At 37.8% G+C, this 23,815-nt stretch overlaps 1 protein-coding gene across 4 annotated transcripts in view; it reads left to right on the top strand.

Annotated features, from left to right (window-relative positions):
- The window catches only part of LOC118006484 (tetratricopeptide repeat protein 33), a 32,555-nt gene extending 17,849 nt beyond the window's left edge, over positions 1 to 14,706 (top strand). For all 4 annotated transcript variants that reach the window (XM_034999160.1, XM_034999159.1, XM_034999158.1 and 1 more), the window contains exons 3-5: positions 8,367 to 8,448; positions 9,913 to 10,044; positions 13,606 to 14,706. In XM_034999160.1, coding sequence (XP_034855051.1) covers positions 8,367 to 8,448; positions 9,913 to 10,044; positions 13,606 to 13,959 — 568 coding nt within the window. In that variant the 3' untranslated portion in view covers positions 13,960 to 14,706. The remainder of the gene's footprint in view (positions 1 to 8,366; positions 8,449 to 9,912; positions 10,045 to 13,605) is intronic.
- The last annotated feature ends 9,109 nt before the right edge of the window (positions 14,707 to 23,815 follow it).

The raw sequence follows: 23,815 nt of genomic DNA, 5'->3' as shown, positions 1-23,815 counted from the left end.
TTTCTCTTTTATTGCCTTTTCATTCTTTTTTCTTTCTTTCTGAGCTTAACTTACGGAAATTAGGTTCCTTATGATGAATGTTCGTTGTATTACTTACACATTATTTTGTCCTTGCTTTCTTCAGAATGCTACTCCAGATGCTAGACAGAGAACTTAAAGTTTTTAACTTACCCATTTTTTTTGGTTTAATTCAGAAAATTGATCATTGTCTAAAAGTTGGACCCTAATTTACCATACAATTGGAAGTCACACAGCTTTCACACAAATTAAATCTATCTAAAACTATTTTCTTTCTTTTTTTTTTTTTTAAAGATTTTATTTCTTTATTTGACAGAGAGAGAGACAGTGAGAGCAGGAATACAAGCAGGGGGAGGGGGAGAGGGAGAAGCAGGCTTCCTGTGGAACAGGGAGCCCGATGCGGGGCTCGATCCCAGGACGCTGGGATCAGGACCTGAGCCGAAGGCAGACACTTAACGACTGAGCCACCCAGGCGCCCCTAAAACTACTTTCAGTATCATTGTAATGCCTGTGTGAAAGCTCTTAAAAAATCAAAGAAGTAAACTAAACTTTTAATTTCAAATATTATATTCCAAACAAAGGAAAGCCACTTCCAATAAGAAAATATAAACTGAGCCAGAAAAGTTGAAACACTTTTGGTTACAATTATTGTAAATATTATTAGAAATACAATATAAAATAAGGTGAAAACTTTAAAGTTATTGATGACATAGTTTTTAATGAGGAAATAAAATTATGAATGTTAATATTAGCTAGGGATTTGCTAAAAATGTAGCTGTATAGAAATAGCTTTTAGAGGAGGCGCCTGGCTGGCTCAGTTGGTAGAACACACAGCTCTTAATCTCAGGGTTGTAAGTTCAACCCCCATATTGGGCGTGGGCCTACTTTAAAAAAAAAAAAAAGAAAGAAAGAAATAGCTTTTAGGAAACTTCTTCTTCTTCTTCTTTTTTTTTTAATTTAAGTAATCTCTATACCCAGCGTGGGATAGAAATAGCATTTAAATTTGTCTTGATATTTCCATATAAGGATGTAAAATTGTGTGATAGAAATCAAATAGAAATCTGTCATGATATTAGTGGAAAGTGATACTCATTTGTGGCTAGTTACATTTTATTTGACATAGAAAAAATGCTATAACATTTCTTCTTAAATACGGTCAACCCTCTTTCATGGATTCTGCATTTATTTATTTTTTAAAAAGATTTTATTTGAGAGAGAGCGAGCAGGGGGAGAGACAGGGGGAGAGACAGGGGGAGAGCCAGGGGGAGAGGGAGAAGCAAAGTCCCTGCTGAGCCGGGAGCCTGATGCGGGGCTTGATTCCAGGACTCTGGGATCACGACCTGAGCGGAAGGCAGACACTGAACCGACTGAGCCACCCAGGCGCCCCTGGCTTCTGCAATTATGAGTTTACCCACTCACTGAAGTATATTGGTAACCTCCAAATCAGTACTCATGGTGCTTTCACAATCATTAATGGCCATGCACAGAGCTGAGAAAAATTTGAGTGCCTGCATGTATGTTCCCAGGTGAGTCACACAAGGTGAAACTGTGCCTCCTTGTTTCAGCTCTTATACTGTAAACAAGTGTCCTTTTTGTGGTCTAAGTTATATTTTCCACATTTATGTGCCTTTTTTCCGTGGTTTTGCTGTTTAAAATGGCCCTCAAATATAGTTCAGAAGTGCTGTCTAGTGTTCCTAAGGACGAGAAGGCTGTGATGTGAATGAGCACAGATTTTACAGAGAAAATACGTGTGTGTTCAGTAAGCTTTGTCCAGGCATGAGTTACAGTGCTATTGGCCGTGAGTTCAATGTTAATGAATCAGCAGTATTTATTAAATAAGGTGTCTTTAAACAGAAACACATAAAACAAGGCTATATGTTAATCAGTTGATAAAAATATGACCAGGGGTTTGCAGGAACTTAACCCTGTATTTTCCCTATGAGCAATGATTCAGTATTTGCTAATTCAGTTTTTATAGCGACTTTATAGAACATAACTATGGGAATGAGAATCAACTATATCTGGAATAAAGCTTTTGAGTTTAGTAGTGTTTTAATGTATGCAACTTTTCTTTTTATCGAAAATTTAAATAATCAGGACAAGTAATTAAAATTTACTCTAAAGCTGTGTAAAATCTGAATCTTTCTGGTTCCCGGTTTTAGAAAGTAAGAGTCTGGATAGTAGAGATCTGCTATACAGCCATTTTGTTTTAAGGCAGTTCTATACATAATAATACAAAATGATCTCCAAGATATATTAAGTAAAAAGGGCAAGGGAGAGAATGGTGTATATGTTTAGAATGTTACCATTAATGATGTTTTAAAAGATACATAGGTCCACATGCTTATAAATCTAAAGATTATCTTTGATAGGATATCAAGGAACTGGTAACTGGTTCCCTGTGCGAAAGTTATCTAATAGACCAGAGGACAGAGTGAAAGCAAGATTTACTTTTCAATGTACATATTTTGGGGCACTTGGGTGGTGTAGGTGGTTAAATGTCTGACTCTTGGTTTCGGCTCAGGTCATGATCTCAGGGTTGAGATTGAGCCCAGTGTGGGGCAGCACAGATTCTGCTTAAGATTCTCTGTCTCATCCTCCCCCCTCCACCACCACCTCCCCCAGGGAGCATGCTCTCTTTGTCTAAAAAAAAAAAAGCATATTTTCCTTTTTTTTTTTTTTGAGTATATTGTTACCAAATAACAGATGGGTTTTAAAGGTCAGATGCTTAACCCCCTGAGCCACCTAGGTGCCCCAGCAGGTCATATTAATAGAAAATCTGAAGGGGAGGAGCATAGACAAGTAAATAAAATATTTATTTCTTTCCTCATTGGCTTTTTTCTTAAAGGAAATTAATGAGAATGTTATCTTAAGTTATACCATCCTTCCTTCAAAAGTGATCTCATTTCCAGTCAGTTTTATATCAAGTATAATACTTGTATATTTGACCTCCAAAATACAGTTTTTCTTCTTCAACAATTATTCATAGCCCACTTCCTTCCAAAAAGATAATTGCAATGGCCAGAGGGTAATTTTTTCCAGTTTTATTGAGATATAACTGATGCATAACATTATGTAAGTTTAAGATATAGATGATTTAATAAACATATATATTGCAGAATGATTACCACGGTAAAAGGTTAGTTGACATATCCATCACCTCACATAATTGCTTTTTTTGTATGGTGGGAACATTTTTTTTTTTTAAGATTTTATTTATTTATTTGAGAGAGAGAGAATGAGAGACAGAGAGCACGAGAGGGAAGAGGGTCAGAGGGAGAAGCAGGCCCCCCGCTGAGCAGGGAGTCCGATGTGGGACTCGATTCCCTGACTCCAGGATCATGGTGTGGTGGGAACATTTAAGATTTACTCTCTTAGCAGCTTTTAAGTATAATGTCTAACAGTAGAGGATTCATTTGAATGAATTTTGTATTGAAACAGTAGTAATCAGTCTCTGAGCATTATGCTACAGAAAGAAGCATTTGATAATTTAAAGACATAAAAAATGTTTCATATGTGTGATATACATTAAAACAAACTGAAAGAATATACAATAAAGTGTTAACTATATTAACTATGGTTGTCTTTAATTCTGTGTGGGGGGTATGTGTGTGTATGTGTGCACTTTCCTGTATTTTCTGATTCTTCTCTATTTGTATATTTAGGAAATAATTTTTTATATCAGAACAATTATATCAAAACAAGTGTCATTTACTTAGGTATAGAATGCCAGGAAGACCTGATTTAAGAACATTTTGTATTAAAAAAAATCAAACACTTCCTGTAAGCCAACCACGCGTTTTAGTTGGCAGCACAGATTTGCGGTCTTAGGCTGCCATAATAGATGTACACGTGCGGATCAGAGAAGGAAGAGGCCCCAGTGGAATCTGCAGATCCTGCCTTCCCCCTCCTTCCCTTTCTCTCTTATCCGCAAGCTGTGATCTTTATCCCTTGAGTCCCACCAGTAAAGTTCAGACTTTCTCGTACCTTCTCTGTAAGTTCCTTTTTATCTTCTCCTTTGCTGACTTGAGTACCAGGTGAGGTCCTTAACATCTTTTCTCTGCCACCATTCTTTTTTAAAATTATGTTTTGCTTAGGGGTGCCTGGGTGGCTCAGTCGTTAAGCGTCTGCCTTCGGCTCAGGTCATGATCCCAGGGTCCTGGGATCGAGCCCTGAGTCAGGCTCCCTGCTCCACAGAAGGCCTGCTTCTCCCTCTCCCACCCCCCCTGCTTGTGTTCCCTCTCTCGCTGTGTCTCTCTCTGTCAAATAAATAACATCTTTAAAAAAAATAAAATTATGTTTTGCTTAAAGGAAGCTACTTTATATGGGGGGCTGGGAAAGGAAGGACTGTAAGAATGGCACCTTTGAGGGGTTAGCACACGAATCCAAACAGTGTGATCTGATAGGTTGTAACCCTGCAGAAACAGCTACTTTTCTGTGACCGGGGGTGGGGTGAGGGGGTTGGAGGGTGGGGAGGGGCAGAGGGAGACAGAGAATCCCTGACTGCAGGGCTCGTTCTCATGACCCTGAGATCATGACCTGAGCTGGAATCCAGAGTCCGATGCTCAACCGACTGAGTCACCCAGGCGCCCCAGTTGATGGTGTTTTAATAGAGGGAATTGATAAATAAGAATTTTGATGGTACCTGAAAAGATACCTTAAATGGCTTACTTTGAAGTGCATTAGGCAGTTTCTAGCTAACATTGACATATGAATTATCTAAAAATAACTGTGACTTTCAGATTCCCATTGAGGGTAACTAGGGGCCAGCAGCAGGACACAGTGGTTTAACCAGCCCGTGTCTGTCGCCTGCTGAGCACAGAGTTTGTATGGAAAATTGTGTGCCAGCCACTCAGTCCTGTATGGGCCACGCTAATGGGCATAGCCTGACACTGTGCAGAAGTGACTGAATGTGTGGAAAGCAGACGTATGGAGCACTCCAGAGGGGACTCTGAGAGTGAGATGGAGGAAGAGCACTGACAACAGCCGGTGAGACTGCGTGTTTCCACTATTACTTTCCCCTTTGGGGACCCTGGCTCTAGATAGATGCTCGAGTTGGGGAAAATCCTTGATAACTAAATCATTTCCAATTGGCAAAGCTCTTAGAGGTTTGATTTGTGGCAAAAATACAGATTCTAAGGGCTACATGCACCCCAATGTTTATAGCAGCATTATCAACAATAGCCAAACTGTGGAGAGAACCCAAATGTCCATCGACTGATGAATGGATAAAGAAGATGTGATATCTATCTATCTATCTATCTATCTATCTATCTATCTATCTATCATCTATTTTTATTTATATTTATACACACACACACACACAATGGAATATTACCCAGCCATCAAACAGAATGAAATCTTGCCATTTGCAATGACATTGACGGAGCTAGAGTGTATTATGCTAAGTGAAATAAGTCAGTCACAGAAAAACAAATACCATATGATCTCACTCCTATGTGGAATTTAAGAAAGAAAACATGAATGTATGGGAAGGGGGAAAAGAGAAAAAGGAGAGAAGGAAACAAGCCATAAGAGACTCAACGATAGAGAACAAACTGAGGGTTAATTGAGGGGGGGTGTGGGGCAAACGAAATGGGTGATGGGTATTAAGGAGGGCACTTGTTATGATGAGCACTGGGTGTTCTATGTAAGTGATGAATCACTGAATTCTACTCCAGAAACCAATATTGCACTGTATGTTAACTACCTAAAAATTTTTAAGAAATATTTCTTTTTTTTCCTTTTATTTTGTTTATTTTTTAAAGATTTTATTTATTTATTTGAGAGAGAGAGAATGAGAGAGAGAGAGCACATGAGAGGGGGGAGGGTCAGAGGGAGAAGCAGACTCCCTGCCGAGCAGGGAGCCCGATGCGCGACTCGATCCAGGGACTCCAGGATCATGACCTGAGCCGAAGGCAGTCGCTTAACCAACTGAGCCACCCAGGCGCCCTCTTTTTTTTTTTTTTTAAAGATTTTATTTATTTTAGGGAGAGAGCAGGAACAGGGGGGCATGGCAGAGGGAGAAGCAGACTCCCCGCTGAGCAGGGAGCCCCATGTGGGGCTCCATCCCAGGACCCTGAGATCATGACCTGAGCTGAAGGCAGACGCTTAACCGACCGAGCCACCGAGCCACCTAGGCTTCCCCCAGAAAGAATATTCCTGATGCAGGCAGAAGCAGGGAGAAACACTGCAGTGTAGTAGCACATCATAAAAATGAAGTGAATAATGGTCACATGGTGTTCCTAAAATTCTAGTAGTCTTTCACCCAGAATTAAACACAGTGTTCAAACAGGTAACTTTTCAGTGCTCAGCAGGGGCCCCGTTATGGAAGAAGATATTAACTGTGGTCTAGGCAGGAGTTCTGATAGCCATGTCTACATTTTCGGATTGGTTTGCCTGGAAGCAAAGACTGTCAGCTTTTGCAGGGGGGATCTGAAGCGTGGAACTCTACAGAGCCGGCTACTACAAAGCAGCAATAGCCACTAATGTGGCCTATCATGGCCTCAGGCAGGATGTGTAAAGCACACTCCCACCATGTTCACCCTCACCCTGCTGCTAGCCATGGAGTTGGCTCTGTGGTAGACTTAGTTTCAGGTGTCTATAGCCTGTTTGTCATTTGCCAAGATGGCATGAGACCCCTGGAAATGGAACTGCCCATTCATATTCCTTGCTAGTCAAGGAACTGTCTAGTCAGGTGAAAACAGGATGTACTTTTTTATGTTCTTCAACTTTGCATTTTCTCCCAAATGTCGCCTTTATTTCTTTATTTCACTGTCCTCTGTTTAAATAATAATCAGTGCATATCGGCCCACATTTTGGTTGTTGTGTTTGGTTTGGATCTTCACATATTCAAGTAGGAAATTATGCAGAAGAACACATACAGAGGAAATGAAGGGTCTGGAAAACAGGTAACAATGAGTGATTCAAGAGAAGATTGTAGATGATAGGTCTTAATATGCTTTGAAAGATATTATCAATGGTTCACAACCTTGGTGTTTATTAGCATTTCCTGGTTCAAAAAATAGAGATGCCTGGGCCCTCCTCCGAGAATATCTGTTTTAGTTGAGCTGAGGCAAAGGCCAGCTCTGTGTTGTGTGTGGGATTCACTTCTACAATCTCCCTAGATCATTCTGGTGTAGCCAAGAATCAAAACTAGTGGATTACATATTTTCTGTTTAGCTTGAGAAAGCAGAATTAGTAGCACTGGGGGAAAGGTACAGAATAGAAAGTTTCAGCTCATCATCATGGAAAATATTCTGGTAAATAGAACTTTCTCTTTCTAGAGATATTCAGGTATACATGAGTTAACCACTTGTGAAGGATGCTGTGAAAATGCCTGCTTGAGATAACATGGAGGACTTCGTCATTCCTTAATTTTATTTAAAAAAGAAAGTGCTGCAGTGCTTCTGCAGATTTGGCATGTGATGTGCTAAGATCAGTTTTAGGCAGAATGAGTTTGAAGTATCTTCGTGGAGATGTTAGTTGACCATATGGCTCTGGAGCTCACAAGAAAAACCTGACTAGGAGGACATCAGTAGAAAGGTGGTAGTGGAGATCACCATCTCTAAACTGTTTTCCATTCATTTGACCCATTTTTTATAAGCTTACCATGTATTAATAGTGATGAAAAGATATTATAGTTCCTGAGCTCATGGAATTTACAGACAAGGAAACTTAAAACTGAAGAATCTTTTTTTTTTTTTTTTCAAGATTTATCTATTTATTTTAGAGAAAGCGCAAGTTGGGGGGCGGGGGGTGGAGGGGCAGAGGGAGAGAGAATCCTCAAGCAGACTCCCTGCTGAGTGCAGGGACTGATGCAGGGCTCAGTCCCATGACCTTGAGATCATGACCTGAGCTGAAATCAAGAGTTGGACATTCAACAAACTGAGCCACCCCTGTGCCCGAAAACTGGAGTCTTTACACAAGCAACAGGCTTAAACTTCTTAAAGTGTTCTGTGTCAGCTAGATTGTTTCAGTAGAGCCCAGGATTGCAACTGGATTGTAAATTCCTCAGAAAAGTCCTTTGTGGTACTTCTAACTTGTATGACAACATTTGCAGACATTGAGGTTGATGAAAAAGGGAAATTTTGGTAGTGATTTCTCAGCCCAGAAAGTAAAATTGGGGAAAGATTTCTAAGATCTCTTTTATTTATATTTGTCTTTTTCTCCTTTGCTGTCCTTTCCCTTTGGAATTTTTCTTGCTTTTGTAACATTATTATTAGTGTCAGTTCTTGAATAGAGCTATTTCTTGATATACAATTATTCCTTAGTACCTGATTTTAAAATTTGGTCATGTACTTTCAAGGACTTACTAAAAATATGATGCTAATGTAACTTAACCACAGATATCGAGAGGCAATTCAAAAATGGGATGAAGCACTGCAGTTAACCCCAGATGATGCCACCCTGTATGAGATGAAATCGCAGGTAATGATTATGAAGAATTTCATTTGCATTATGAAATCTCCTGTGTTGTGTTCATATGTGTTTGGTGAACAGTAATGAACCAAAATGGCATTTCTTTCCATTTTCTTTGTTGAATATGTCTTTTTCAAATTTGTCAACATTTCCTTTCTTAAATATGTTACCGTATTATTATTATTGGTGGGCCCTGGGTGAAATATTATCACCATATTATTTATGGCTCTGCCTTTTGCATGACATTAGAAATTCATTTATTTTCACAATGAAGTTAACTTATTTTAACCTATGGAAAGAAGGCTATCTTTTAGGAAGTCACTGGTGATTTCTTAAATAAATGAAATGTGTTTGCTTTCCTTGGAAATTAATTGTAGTGGACTGAGCAATAGCTTTGTTTTTTCAGAATAAGGATGGTTGGACTCTGAGTGATGATATTTCTCTAAAAATGGCCCAGTCCTTAGCAAAAGGTCAGAATAGACTCAAATTTTTAATAGTTTAAAAATAACACTTGAATTTTTAAAAATACATTTCTGTTATTTTGTGGGAAAGTCTATAAAGAAAATCTCTGAGCACTTGGATTAAGTTATCCAAAAGACTTTAAAATCACTAATGGAATATCATACATATTTTGGCAGGGAATAGTTACAATTCAGCCTTGATCTACACACCTTACTGATATCTTTCAGATGATGATATCAAACATAAGGGACATTCTTTATCAGCTTTGATTTTAGTTTATCCAAGAAAACCCCAAATAAATTATGTCCGCTGAATGAAGTGTTGTTGAAGACCTTCATTTGGTTAAGTCTTTAACTTTCAGTCTTGACTACATATATATTAAAGACAGTGTTTGTGGTAAACTATATGAAATAAATTAATGGGTAACCTGATAATGATAGTTGTGTTACAGATCTTGTGAAATGTGAATGGTCCCAAAGATGATAGATAAAATCTAGCCCTTTCCCATAGACTGAAGCGGTAGGTTCTGGCACTCCCTATTTTTCTCTTTGTATGGTTTGAAGAATGCAGTTGTGGGGAGGCCGGTGGAGTGTTTAAATGATTTTTGTAGCAGGAAGATGTTCATAGGATGGGTGGTTGAGCAAAAAAAGACCTGGGGTCCCCTGAAAACCACATTGTAAATAGAATAATCAGAAGTGGAATTAAGAGTTCAAATACCTGTGAGCCACCATGGCTAGATCATGACCACCTTATTTTAACCAGATGGACAGCAGGGTTCAATAACTGAAAAGGGGATAGTTTACATTTTCATAGTTATTTTAGAAATAGGAAGAAGAATAGTCATTCCTGACCCTGCATGGCAAAGGAGTGGGTCAGAACCACTGAGATGCTATATTTACCAGACTAAAAATATTTTTTTAAAAATGAAAAGTTTACATGTGGTTATTCATTAGTAGTTTGCTAGTTTATGAATATTACTGACAGGTTTTGTTTCTTTTTTTTTGGCTATAGGTCCTAATGTCTCTTCATGAAATGTTCCCAGCAGTACATGCAGCTGAAATGGCTGTCCAGAGAAATCCACATTCATGGGAATCTTGGCAAACTTTGGGCCGTGCTCAGCTTGGATTAGGAGAGATAGTCCTGGTAAGGAAGTTAGATTGTTATAATGACAAAATTTTATTCTGACATGTTTTTGATTAGCTGAACCAAAAAGTAAATAGCCATTTATCATATCTATGCAAAAAGTAAATAACAAATTACTTCTTAAAAGTATTAAGCCATAGGGGCGCCTGGGTGGCTCAGTTGTTAAGCGTCTGCCTTTGGCTCAGGTCATGGTCCCAGGGTCCTGGGATCAAGCCCTGCATCGGGCTCCCTGCTCAGCGGAAAGCCTGCTTCTCACTCTCCCACGCCCCCTGCTTGTGTTCCCTCTCTCGCTGTGTCTCTCTCTGTCAAATAAAAAAAAAAAAAAAAAAAAGTATTAAGCCATAGACACAGATCAAAGTTATTATTGAACATCTTTTTCCGTTATAAACATCAGTTATATTAGAATCAGAATATCTTTTGCAGGGGGTGCCCGGGTGGTTCAGTTGGTTAAGTGTCTGACTCTTGGTTTTGGTTCAGATCATGATCTCATGGGTTGTGAGATTGAGCCCTCTGGCAGGCTCTGTGCTCAGTGGGGAGTCTGCTTGAGAATCTCTCGCTCTGTCCTTCCCACTCTCTCTCTCTCTAAAATAAATAAAATCTTTAAAAAAAAAGAATTTTTTTTCAGGTATTAGGTAGCACAGGCTGAATAGATGAGAATTGACTATGACAGTTATCCTGTTTTTGTTTTTGTTTTGGTCGCTATCATCCTAAAGAGTGTTTTCAAATCTAATACAGTAGTGCCAGATTTTCTGTTTGTCTTAATTAAGATTTTGCATGGCTTTATTTGCCTTTCACAGTTAGAAAAGAAAACAATAAATAAAAAATTAAAAATAGTTTCTTTATTTTTTTTATTATTATTTTTTTAAAGATTTTATTTATTTATTTGAGAGAGAGAATGAGAGAGACAGAGCATGAGAGGGGGGAGGGTCAGAGGGAGAAGCAGACTCCCTGCCGAGCAGGGAGCCCGATGCGGGACTCGATCCCGGGACTCCAGGATCATGACCTGAGCTGAAGGCAGTCGCTTAACCAACTGAGCCACCCAGGTGCCCTAAAAATAGTTTCTTTAAAGGCTAATGAAATGACTGGTAAACCCTGAATTTACCTTTACTAGCAATGGCTTAAGTTATGGATAAGTTGGATTTTTCTGATAAATATATTATTTCTGATTACCAAAAAAAGGTGTTTGTCAAATTCTCAGAAATAATAAGTAAAGAATTTTGATGAGAGAATAATTGGTGTCAAGTAACTTGTAAACATTATAATTTGAAATGAGATTCACAGTGATGGAAACCAGATGAACCAAAGTTCATTTTCTTTTCTTTTCTTTTTTTTTTTTACCTGAAGACTTAAATCATACTGGAGTTGGAAAAAAGAAATTCATGGTATTTTGTTTTCTAATGGGTTAACAGGAAAACAAACAAAGCCTATCACATAATACTTTCCCCCCATTTCTGCTTTATTTAAAAGCTTACAAAGCATTATCTCTTTTGCTTGTTAAGTATCTATGGTAATGGGAATAAATCTGTAGGATTTAATGTTTAGCAAAGATTGTCCTATAAAGAAAGAAAATACTGCGGGTGACATTGTAGAGATATTTTCAGTCAATCAGTAAAAGTAAATTTGTTTAAGATTTTAAGTTTTTTTGAATAAGGGAACCAGTTGTTCAACTGTTATTTTTTTTCCTGTTGATACAGTTATGTCCATTAAAATTATGAAATTCTTGGAGGGGTTAAAAGTGGTATTTTTTTCCTCACTTAATGTAATTTTTAGGGCTGTACTTGGAAAAATCTAAAGTTGTAATTTTTATGTAAACTTAAGCTATTCTTTTGAAAGACTGAAGTGTTAAGAAAAAAATAACTTTACTCAAAATGTCATAAGGAAGGGTCACTATGAAAAATATATTGAAAGCAAGCTAAAAAATGTTAACATCTAACCATTCTTCTGATATTTGCATATATTTGGACAAAAACACAAAAAAATACATGGATAAATAGAACAGGTAGTACACTAAAAGTCAGTAGGTGGGGGGCGCCTGGGTGGCTCAGTTGGTTAAGCGACTGCCTTCGACTCGGGTCATGATCCTGGAGTCCCTGGATCGAGTCCCTGGATCGAGTCCCACATCGGACTCCCTGCTCGGCAGGGAGTCTGCTTCTCCCTCTGACCCTCCCCCCTCTCATGTGCTCTCTCTCAAATAAATAAATAAAATCTTTAAAAAAAAAAAAAAGTCAGTAGGTGGGGATAGACCCAGGAGTAATTATTTAGGTTTTTACATAGACTTGGGTGTTGTAAGTGATGAATCATTAAATTCTACACCTGAAACTTAATATTACACTATATGTTAACTAACTGGAATGTAAATAAAAACCTGAAACTTAAAAAAAGAGAGTTGGGTGTTGGAAAACAATGATTAGCTTAGTTTGTTCTTCATTTTCTAATTGTTTGAGGTGTAAAATTAGCTTTTTAATTGAGATCTTTCTTGTATAAACTTCCCTCTTAGTTCTGCTTTTGCTGCATCCATAAGTTTTAGTATGTTATATGTTCATTCTTGTTTGTCTCCAGATGTTTTCTCATTTCCCTTTTGACTTCTTTGATTCACTGGTTGTTTAAGATTGTGTTGTTTAGTTTCTGCTTATTTGTGAATTTCCTGGTTTTTCTTCTGTTATTGATTTCTGGTTTTATTCCGTTGTCATTAGAAAAGATACTTGGTATGATTTCAGTCACCTTAAATTTGTTAAGACTTGCTCTGTGACCTGACATGTGATCTCTCCTGGAAAATGTTCTGTTTGTATTTGAGAATAGTATGTACTCTGATGCTGTTGAGAGGAATGTTTTGTCTCTGTCTTTTAGGCCCCTTTGATCTATAGTGTTGTTCAGGTCCTCTGTTCCCTTAGTGATCTTCTGTCTGGGTGTTGGATCCATTGCTGAAAGTTAGGTATTGCAGTCTCCTGCTATTTATTTCTGTCAGTTTCTCACTTCAGTTCTGTCCATGTTTGCTTTATACATATAGGTGTTCTGATGTTGGAATGAATATATTTTATAATGATTGTATCTCCCTTGTGAATTGACCCTTTTATCATTCTATAATGTCCTTCTTTGTCTCTTGCGACAGTCAATATATGTTAGCATTATTTGAATCTAAGCTCTTGGCGTTAAAGGTAGGCATTCCGGGTACCTTCCTGATCATGCTTTAGCCAAGAAATCCCTAGATTCTTATATCTCCTGGCCTGCAGAAGCAGAACAATGCATTTGCCTTGTCTTGAACTATAATAGCATTACCTGTACTTTAATGGACTTGGAGTCCTCAGCAGCAATTTGTCTGGCACTTTCTTTCACACTTCTTTAACTTTTTTTTTTCCCATCATAATCATCATCCAGCGTTTAGGGTACAGCCCTAATTTCTATCCTTACATTCTAATATGTTTTAAAAAAAAAAAAATATATATATATATTTTAAAGAGATAGAGATAGATATTATGGATTACATTAAATCCACTCATTTTTTTAAAACAAAGCAAACAATAAAAAAAAAACTTTGATTTTTTTTTTTTTTAACTCCCCTAGGCAATTCGAAGTTTTCAGGTCGCCCTTCACATCTATCCAATGAACCCTGAAATATGGAAAGAAGACCTTTCTTGGGCAAGAACACTCCAGGAGCAGCAGAAGGTAGCCCAGAAGATTAAAAAGCGTGAAGCATCAGTGGAAGTAACCCATTTCTCACCAAAGTCCATTCCTGACTATGACTTTGAAAGTGATGAGATTGTTGCTGTTTGTGCGGCGATTGCTGAGAAACAGAAGACGGTTCCAGCAAGTAAAACGATGGTTATTGTGTCGGCTTCTGGGACTGTAGAGACGGTCACTGAGAAGGAAGATGGTGCTGCACCACCAGATGGCTCTGTTTTCATCAAAGCCCGATGAAGTAGTGGGAATCCTTTAATCTGTCTTTTTGATTGCCACTTAAAATTTTAGGCATAGGGACGTTAACTATGGAGAAACAGAGCAAAGCTCCTGTTTGTAAAGTGAGTTTCGCAGATGAGACATATAAAAACTAAATGGTAGAATTACTGTACAGTGTTTGGATGCTTTGATAAGTTATGATTTAAACTTCTTAAGATTAGAAATCTGAGTACGGTGGCTTTTGATTAATAAACTTAATGTAATCCAAAAATATAAGTGAATGCATTTTAAAGACACAACTTGAAAAGTGAATTCTCTACTAGTGAATCACGATGGCCAGTGTTATTAAAATGCTGACTTGTTGACTTTTGTTTCATGATAAAGGAAGTCGGTGATTTCTTTCCCTCCTTAGAAATATACTGCTCTTGCTCTTTACTCTTCTGTTTTTCCGGTTGCATTAGAGTCTGTCACAAAGCTTGAATATCTTTGACATTCATTTTGATTCAAAGTTGTCATTTGGTTATATGTGGGATCTTTGAAAGTTTGACTGAAAATGCATGCAAGTGTGTACATTCTAAACATTTTCGAAGTTTCTCTGAATTCTGATTTGTGCTTATATTTTGACTTTAAGATTATTATGAAAATAGTAGTTGCCTCTTTCAGTATTAGGTATGTAAAATACTGATAAATGTCAGAATGATGGTTTTATTTTTTTAGTTGTTAAAGTGGATAGTGTTCCTTTCCACAGGTAGGTCATGTTTCAGATGTGCATTTTTAAAAAATGAATGGCTTTTATAGATGTGTCATAACAAATTGTACTACTGTGTTGTCCCAGTCAAAAGCAGTATTTTCTTCTCCTTATTTTTAAAAGCTTAAAAACTCTAAAAATAACTTATCTTTTGCTTATAACTTTTCAGCTAATGGTTTGGAAGTCCTTTTCTAGATAACTTTTTTGCAACTACTCAATTAAATTAGTTTCAATTTTAATAGCTAGATTATATCTTTCTAAAAATAAAAAAGTAAGGATGTTAATGAGTGCCAGTGAATGAATAATTTAGGCACAACATACATAGAAACTGAAACGTGACTATGGTACAGTATGTGAGTAGAGAAGGATATATTTAAAGAAATATTTCATTGAAAGGCCACAGTTGTATTCACAAATCAAAACTGTTATTGCTAATGTGAATTATTATTTTTATACTACATATATTGTAGTACAATTATATAGACTACTGGGTACTGTTACTTCTGACACTCAGGAAGCTATTATTGCTGTAAAATTAATTTTACCCTTGTTAGAAATGAAAGTAAGCTATTTTATTTTAAGGAATCTTACCTTAACCTGTTGGAGCATGTGAGTAATGGTCGACGTTTTTCTGAGATGATTTTTTTTTTCCTTTTTAAATTTTTATTTAAATTCTAGTTAATTGACATACAGTGTAATACTGGTTTCAGGAGTAGAATTCAGTGATTCATCACTTACATACAACACCCAGTACTCATCATTACAAGTGCCCTCCTTAATGCTCATCACCCATCTAGCCCATCCCCCACCCTCTGAGATGATTTAAAATTTTTTTCCTTTAGTGGAATGCTTACCTCTTTTTTTCCAGAGTATTGTATTTTCCCCAAAGTTACATCAGAAAGTTAGCTCTGGTTAGAGAGGTTAGTTTTAGAGTAATCCAAAAAACAAATACTAATTACATTTTATTTCATTTAATAAAGGATATTCTCTCAGGGTAGATACTTGGGCATCTACAGAAGTGAGCATTCACCCTTTGGTATGTTGTTTGGAGTATTGGGTTTTTGTTTATCGTGTAATTTGTGAATAAATAGTTTTTTTTCCCTGCATTTTAAAGATTTGCCTCTTTGTATTGTTAACTTTTGAAAAATTAGATTTATTTATTTAATTTCTTTGTTATGTGGGAATAAAATATGTAAAGCACCTTGGATGGTATCTTGCATAGGATGCACTCAGTAAATGTTAGCTATTTCTATGAAGAACTTGAATTAGTTTGGAGATATTTAACCTCAGTTTCTTCTGATTTTAAGATGGTAGGAGAACTTCGTAATCTTTATCTGAAAGTGAGGAGTCACTACTTTTGATATTGTAGGACAGATGGTTATCAGTTGGGGTTATTCTTGTCATAAATTCTATCTCAACCCTAAAAGAGGCAAGACCCAGGATGGAGGGCATGTAGCCACAAGATTCTGTTAAAGAACCTAGTGTTTTTCCTGTATTGATATCGGTAGGCCAGATTAGTCTTTTCCTTACTCAGATATAAGACATAAGTTGGAAGACATAAAATGGAGAGAAAAGGAATAATGAATTATGAAGAAGGAAGGCAGCTCATTTATTCATGCCCCAGAAGATGCTCAGCTAACACTCTTCTATGTGTGAAGAGAAAAATGCATATATCATTTTATAAGATGTGAATACTGATACAGAGACATTTGCTAAGCTTGTTAACTGCAATAACAAATACTTCTGAATCTGAAAGAAAAATAGTTGATGCTCATAATAGTGATATAATTAAAGATGTTTAATATACCTTCTGAAATAACATTAAACAGTATATTGAATATAATTTGTATTATTCTTATTTGAAAATTGTGTGGCATAGACACTTATTAGTCAGAACACCACACATCCAGATCATGCCTGATAATTTGAGAATCCATGTATTATTCTCTAGACAACAGGTTTGTAGATTATAGAGTATTTATGTTAAATGTGCTAACAAATACTACGCAAACATTGAAAAGTCATGCAAGTTATAGATCACAGAACCCAGATTTACTGCAGTTGGGGCCTAGGTACAAAATTTTTTTTTTTTTTAAGATTTTATTTATTTATTTGAGAGAATGAGAAAGAGAGCACATGAGAGGGGGGAGGGTCCGAGGGAGAAGCAGGCTCCCCACTGAGCCGGGAGCCCGATGTGGGACTCGATCCTGGGACTCCAGGATCATGACCTGAGCCGAAGGCAGTCACTTAACCAACTGAGCCACCCAGGCGCCCCTAGGTACAAAATTTTATGGTAGTAGTCTTAGTGTAATGAGCTTTTAAATTGATGTTATATGACAAAATTATAGGGAAGACTAAATAAAAAAGTTTTGTCTGAGAAAGCTAGAGTTGCCATGATTATAACTGACCACTATAGCGTCTTCAGTTTGAAAATTATGCTTTATGTAACGATGTCAAAGGCTTGTCTTACTGCCTTTCCCAGCAGTAAGAAAACTTTGTTTGTTTTTATTTCAGACTCTGTGAGACAGTAGCCTTTCTAAATTGACTCTGGACCAGCCATTCTGGAGCTTTGATTTCATGACATACATGTATCTACATGAGTTTTGAGTTGACACAGGAACCATAGTTCCAGGATTATCTTTAAATCAATTGGTATATTAAATGTGTTTTTTTCTGAGAGATTTTTATTAAGCCAATGGTGTGTACTTTGTAATTGATGACATTTTAGGATTGAGAAAGTAAGGGTTTGGTTTTTTTTTAAATCAATAACAAAATACAGAAATTTCATTACCAAAGTAAATTAAAATGAAGTATGTCACTTTAGTCCCTTGCAATGAAATATGCCTTCCTGAATGGAAGGGAAGGGGTAGCCCTGTGGTTGGTGTACCATGAATTGTGCCTTAATGCATGTTGTATGTGAACTTGCTCTGTGTGCCACGGTGGAAGACAGGTTGAGAAATGTTGATCTACATTTTGTTGGGAAGGCAGAGGGTAGGAATAGCTTCCTTTCATCCATTAAGCAAGGAATCCTGATCACTCCCTTCTCTAATCACCCCCAGTGCCCTGCGAAAGGGAGTTCAGGATAAAGAACTGGACATGCAAACCTTTCTCCCCTTTCTGGGGATTTATAATGCTTGCAGAGAGCCTATGTTGTATTCTCTTGCCAGGCACAGCATAAGCTTTGCAGTGAAAGGCTCTCTGCCTCTGCGAGGGGAGCCCTGTGGTTGTATAGGACTGCCCATTCCTTGGTGAGCAGGTCTAATTCTGGGTTAGATATTAGGTGGCCATTATTGGTACAAGCCTAAATTACACCCTTTAACCTACGTCCTTCAGCAATAAAGTTGATATCTCCATTTACCTGGCTTGGTCTCTCAAGTGGCTCAGAAGTCAGGAGGGCACAGGGCATATTATTTCATGATTCCCTCAAACTCCAACAAAAATTAGTGAAAATTATATTTCAAAGTAAGCATGAGATAAACACCAAATTGGGATTTTTTTTCTAATTTCATGTATTTTTTAAGTCATGGAAATTCTATTGGAAATGGATAATGTCAATTACAAGACAATATGTAAACATTTGTTCAGCATATCCAAAGATCTCACTGGGAATTGTGAAGGACCCACAGTATTGACTCTACATTTAATTAGAAGGAAAGAATGTAAAATAAATCATATTCTCTGTCCACCCTGTCAACTTTCTTAAGAGTGTAATTTACATATAATAAAATGCACCCTATATTGTAAGTTTACAGTTTGAGGAGTTTTAACAAATGTGAACAACCCCACAATCACCATTACCATCAAGATGTAGAATATTTCCATCACCCAAAAAGTTCTCTAATGCCCATTTGTCGTGAGTTCCCCTCCACCCCAAGAACCAGCATTGTTCAACCACTGATTCCTTTCTGTGACTATAAATTAGATTCGACTCTTCTAGAATTTCAAATAAATCATACAGTATTTACTCTGTGTCTGACACTTTGCTCAGCATAGAACTTTTGAAATCCATCCATGTCGAGTTTCATCTGTGCTATTGTGTATATCAGCAATAGGTTTTATTTTTATTGCTGAGTATTATTCTGTTGTGTGGTTAAACCACAATTTATAGCTATTCATGTATGTTGATGGGCATCTAGGTTGTTGATGAGCATCTAAGTTTTAGTCTCTTATCAATAAAGCTGCTATGTATATATGTTGCAGGTCTGTGTGTGGCGATGTGTTTTCATTTCTCTTGGTGAAATACCTGGAGGTAGGATTGTTCAGTCTTCTGGTAAGTGTATGTGTAACTTTTGACGAAATAAACTTTTCCTAAGTATTTGTGCTATTTTGCGTTCTGACAAGCAGTGTATGGTTTCAGTTGCTCCATATCCTTGTCAATGCTTGATATTGTCATTATTTTTCATTTTAACCACTTCGGTGGATGTGTACTAGATCTCGTTGTGGTTTTAGTATGCCTTTCCCTGATGATGTTAAACATTTTTTCATATGCTTACATGACATTTGTATATCTTTTGGGAAGTGCCTGTTCAAATATTTTGCTGGTTTTTTATTTGGGTTATCTAATTACTGAGCTGTAAGAATTTTTCTATATTTTGGATAAAAACTCTACAAGATATTTGCACTGTGAATATTTTGTCCCCATCTATGGTTTGCCTTTTTGTTTTCTTTTTTTTTTTTTTTAAAGATTTTATTTATTTATTTGAGACAGAGAGAATGAGAGAGAGAGAGCACATGAGAGGGGGGAGGGTCAGAGGGAGAAGCAGGCTCCCCACCGAGCAGGGAGCCCGATGCGGGACTCGATCCTGGGACTCCAGGATCATGACCTGAGCCGAAGGCAGTCGCTTAACCAACTGAGCCACTCAGGCGCCCTGCCTTTTTGTTTTCTTGATGATAACTTTGGAAGAGCAGAATTTCAAAATTTTGACGAAGTCCAATTTACATATATATATATATAAAACACGTATATTACATATATAATGTAAATATATTTAAATATTACATATGTGTGTATATATATTTATGGTTGTGTTTTTTGTGTGCTGAGAAATCTGTGCTTACTCCAAGATCAGAAAGATTTTCTATGTTTTCTTTAGAAGTTTTATAGTTTTAGCTTTTATAATTAGGTCTGTGATCCATTTGAAGTTAGTTTTTATGTGTTGTATAAAGAACTGGACATGCAAACCTTTCTCCCCTTTCTGGGGATTTATAATGCTTGCAGAGAGCCTATGTTGTATTCTCTTGCCAGGCACAGCATAAGCTTTGCAGTGAAAGGCTCTCTGCCTTTCACTCCTCTAGATGCATGTCCCCTGGCCTGCTACAGAGCTGTTGCCTTGAGCTTTTTCATCATGGTTCTGGGAATTCTCTTTGCTTCTTCCTTGCATTGAATCTTGTTTCACCCCTTCTCAAAAAGAAATATTGACCAAATTGTTCAGATTTTAGTGTGTGGACTTGCCATGGTTAAATGTTTTCTGGACATAGGAATGTTTGGCATATTCTTCTTTCTCTCCCATGCTGTGGAATGGGGTAGATGACCTAGAAAGGTAAAGATAGGGTAATGAATGAATGGTAGAGACATTGATATTGATATGAGGATAAGAGGCGCAACTATCTTTCTTTTTTTCCAAAGTGTTTCCAGCCTGCAGCTAAAGCCCCAGGTATGCCCCAGGACCCATGCTAAACAACAGGGTCAAATGTGCTCTTTTGCCGATTCTCTTTCTCTCTGGTTCCATTCCTTGTGTATCTGGAAAGCCACCTTGTGATCATACCTGCAATATCTCAGATTCAGGTTTGGAGGTGCTGGGAAAGGCACGTGGTGGGGAGAGCAGTGGAAGAGAGCACACTTCACGGTGTGTTTTGTTCTGAAGCAATCACAAGGACAGGTTCACTGCTATCTGGAAGGAGGGCATGGCTACTGAACCTTTCATAAGTTGAAACAGTATAAAGTGAAGAAGCAATGACCATTAACGTATACGGAAAAAATTTTTTGAGTTTTCTCAAACCCCCAAAATAACCCCCCTTAGACTTTTTTGATATTGTAGGACACATTTTGCCAACGAACACACAAAAGAACTTCAGATAAAGCACAGATGCTCACAGACACAGTTCAAGCCCTGGCGGCTTGGTCCTGAGAGGCTGAGTGTGGGTTCTGGGGCAGGAAGTTGGGGGGCCACTGTCGCTGCTCAGGGTTGTGCTGCCTCTGGAATGGCTCGATGCAAAACCAACACTGAATGCTATTTTTGCTTTTCATTTTTGGCAAAAGCAAAAATCTTCTTTGGATTTCTTTGGGTTAGTGAAAACATACTAATGTAGGTCTTTTGCAAGAGTGAAGTGGTGTAATGCAAACCTTGGGAAGGTAGGGATTGCATTTAGGAAAAATGACCGTCCCGTGTCATGCGGCTATTTCTGCATTAAGATTTAAGGCCAAAGGCATAGCTAACAGTAAATACCACTATGCCTTGGTTTTCCCGTGGGCCTTTGTGTTTGTGACCCCAATAAGAAACCATGGAGAGGGTGGCTGCACTTTGGGAAAGGACTTTTGTGTTCCATGGTCTTCTCATCAAAGTACCACTTTAATAGCTGTGCCAATCTAAATCATCTTTCCTAACACACTTGACATGTTGGTTAGATTGTCTTAAAGATCATAAGATGGAGTTAGGATTATCTTTCTCTCTGCTATATCCTACTGGGACCAGGTAGAGTTTAATACCAGCCAGTTAGACAATCAGAATTTTCTTGCATAGAAAGTTTGAAGCTGTAAATGTTCAGGAACAAGTTTCCCACAAGAAACTATCTTCACATCACATAGCTGGTAAATTTTATAAATAGATGTGGAATGGATGACGAACAATGCTGAAGTTTTTCTTCCTTGGCTGTTCTTTTAATAAGGCAGACTCAACAATCAAAAGACATTGTCATGGACTGAATTGTATCTCCTTAAAATTCAGATGGTGAAGCCCTCTCCCTGACCCCATGTAACTGTATTTGGAGGTAGGGCCTTCAAGGAGGTAATTCGGGTCAAACAAGGTCATAAGGGTGGGCCCTAATCCAGTATGAGTAGTGTCCTTATAGCAAAAGAGACATCAGGGAAGCAGGTGTACAAAGAGAAGGCCATGTGACAGCACAGCAGGGAAATGGCCATCTCAAGGCAAGGAGAGAGGCTCTAGGATAAGCCAGGCCTGCCAGCGCCTTGACCTTGGACCTCCAGCTTCTAGAACTGTAAGAAAATAAATTTCTACTTGATGCCTCACAGTCCGTGGTATTTTGTTACGGTAGCCTTAGGAAACTAATATGGACATAGAACTCAGTTTAAAAATGCACAAAGGATTTGAAAAGACATTTCCCTAGAGAAGATACACAAATGGCCAGTAAGCATCTGCAAAGGTTCTCAACATCATTAGTCACCAGGGAAATGCAAATAAAAATCACAGTGAGGTACCACTTCATATCCATTAGGACGGCTAGAACCAAAAAAGACAGTAAGAAATATTGATGAGGAAAAAGAAAATTGATGAAGATATGGAGAAATCAAAACCCTTGTACATTGCTGGTGGGAATGTAAAATGGTGCAAGCACTTGGGAAAACAGTTTGGCAGTTCCTCAAAAAATTAAACGTATAGTTAACATATGACCCAGCAGTTTTATTCCCAGGTATATAGAGAATTGAAAACATATGTTCACATAAAAACTTGTATACAAATGCTACTATCAGAAATACAGAAATATTTTTTTTAAAAAAGGAAATACAGCAGTATTATTCAGCCATAAGAGGGAAATGTAGAACTGATTCATGCTACAACATGGATGAAACTTGAAAATATTATGCTAAGTGAAAAAAAGCCTGATATTGAAGGCCACATCTTTTTTTTTTTTTTTAAAGATTTATTTATTTATTTTGAGAGAGCGAGAATGAGAGAGAGAGAGAGAGAGTACATGAGTGGGGGAGGGTCAGAGGGAGAAGCAGACTCCCTGCCTAGCAGGGAGCCCGATGCGGGACTCGATCCTGGGACTCCGGGATCATGACCTGAGCCGAAGGCAGTCGCTTAACCAACTGAGCCACCCAGGCGCCCCTGAAGGCCACATCTTGTATGATGCCATTTATGTCCAGAACAGGAGAATCCATAGAGATAGAGTGGTTGTCGTGTGCTAGGGAGAGAGAATGGGGAGTGACTGCTGATGGGCATGTGGCTTCTTTTTGGGATGATAAGTATGTTCAGGAGTCAGCAGTGATGGTTGCATTCTGTGAACGTACTAAAATATGGGGCAGATTTTATAATACGTGAATTTTATTTTAATTAAAAAAAGAATAAGCCAGAGTCCATATTCTGGATGATGAACCTCTGAAGTATGAGTGAGATTATGCTTTGAGTATTAGTAATGCTAACTTGTGAATGAGGCTTAGTTTTTCCTCCATAAACACAGTGATATATAGTATGTGTAGTATATGATAATATATAGATTTCATTTATATACAAATCTAGGGATTGTCTCATTGTCCACATACATGGGAGAAGAATGAAAGCCTCTTTCACAGGTAAAATATTCTCTGAAAACATTGTTTCTTAGGCTTTGGTTAACATGGGGAAATGGAACATCTCAGGCTTGGGCCAGAAGCTCCTTTTCTAAGCTACCTCGACCTCAGCTGAGAATCACTGTGCCTTCAGGCTTGTGAAGATGCCAGTCCTGTTTTTCTGACGGCATCCAAGAATACCTTTGAAAACTTGCAAATGGCAAATCACCTCACTCCTGGGGACTACTCCGAATGTGTACTCAGACAGCTACCATCAGAGTCACCTAGGAGCTTTTCAGAAGTGTATACACCCCAGACCTACAGAAGCAGAAACTGTGTTCTCACAAGCTCTCCGGATGACGCTGGTGCATGATCAAGTTTGAGAAGCACTGATGCAGAGAATTTACAAGTAGGAGGGGCCACAAGCTTATGCTAATTTTTTTGTAATAAATATTTGGGTTCTCCACATGCAGCAAGTTAGGCATGATATTGTCTCCCCCGTACTCTCCTCCCCCCATACAAATGTGACTTTGAGTCCACCTTACACCCAGATCTTGGTTTCTCAATATCATTCGCCATTAAGTGGATCCAAGGCTTTGTCCTGTTGTAACTTTTTTTCTACA

The sequence above is a fragment of the Mirounga leonina genome, unplaced genomic scaffold, assembly GCF_011800145.1.
Source record: "Mirounga leonina isolate KUSES-001 unplaced genomic scaffold, KU_Mleo_1.0 Mir_97, whole genome shotgun sequence".
Classification (NCBI taxonomy): domain Eukaryota; kingdom Metazoa; phylum Chordata; class Mammalia; order Carnivora; family Phocidae; genus Mirounga; species Mirounga leonina.
Note: the sequence above shows the minus strand (reverse complement) of the source record. Positions and strands in the feature narration are given on the sequence as shown.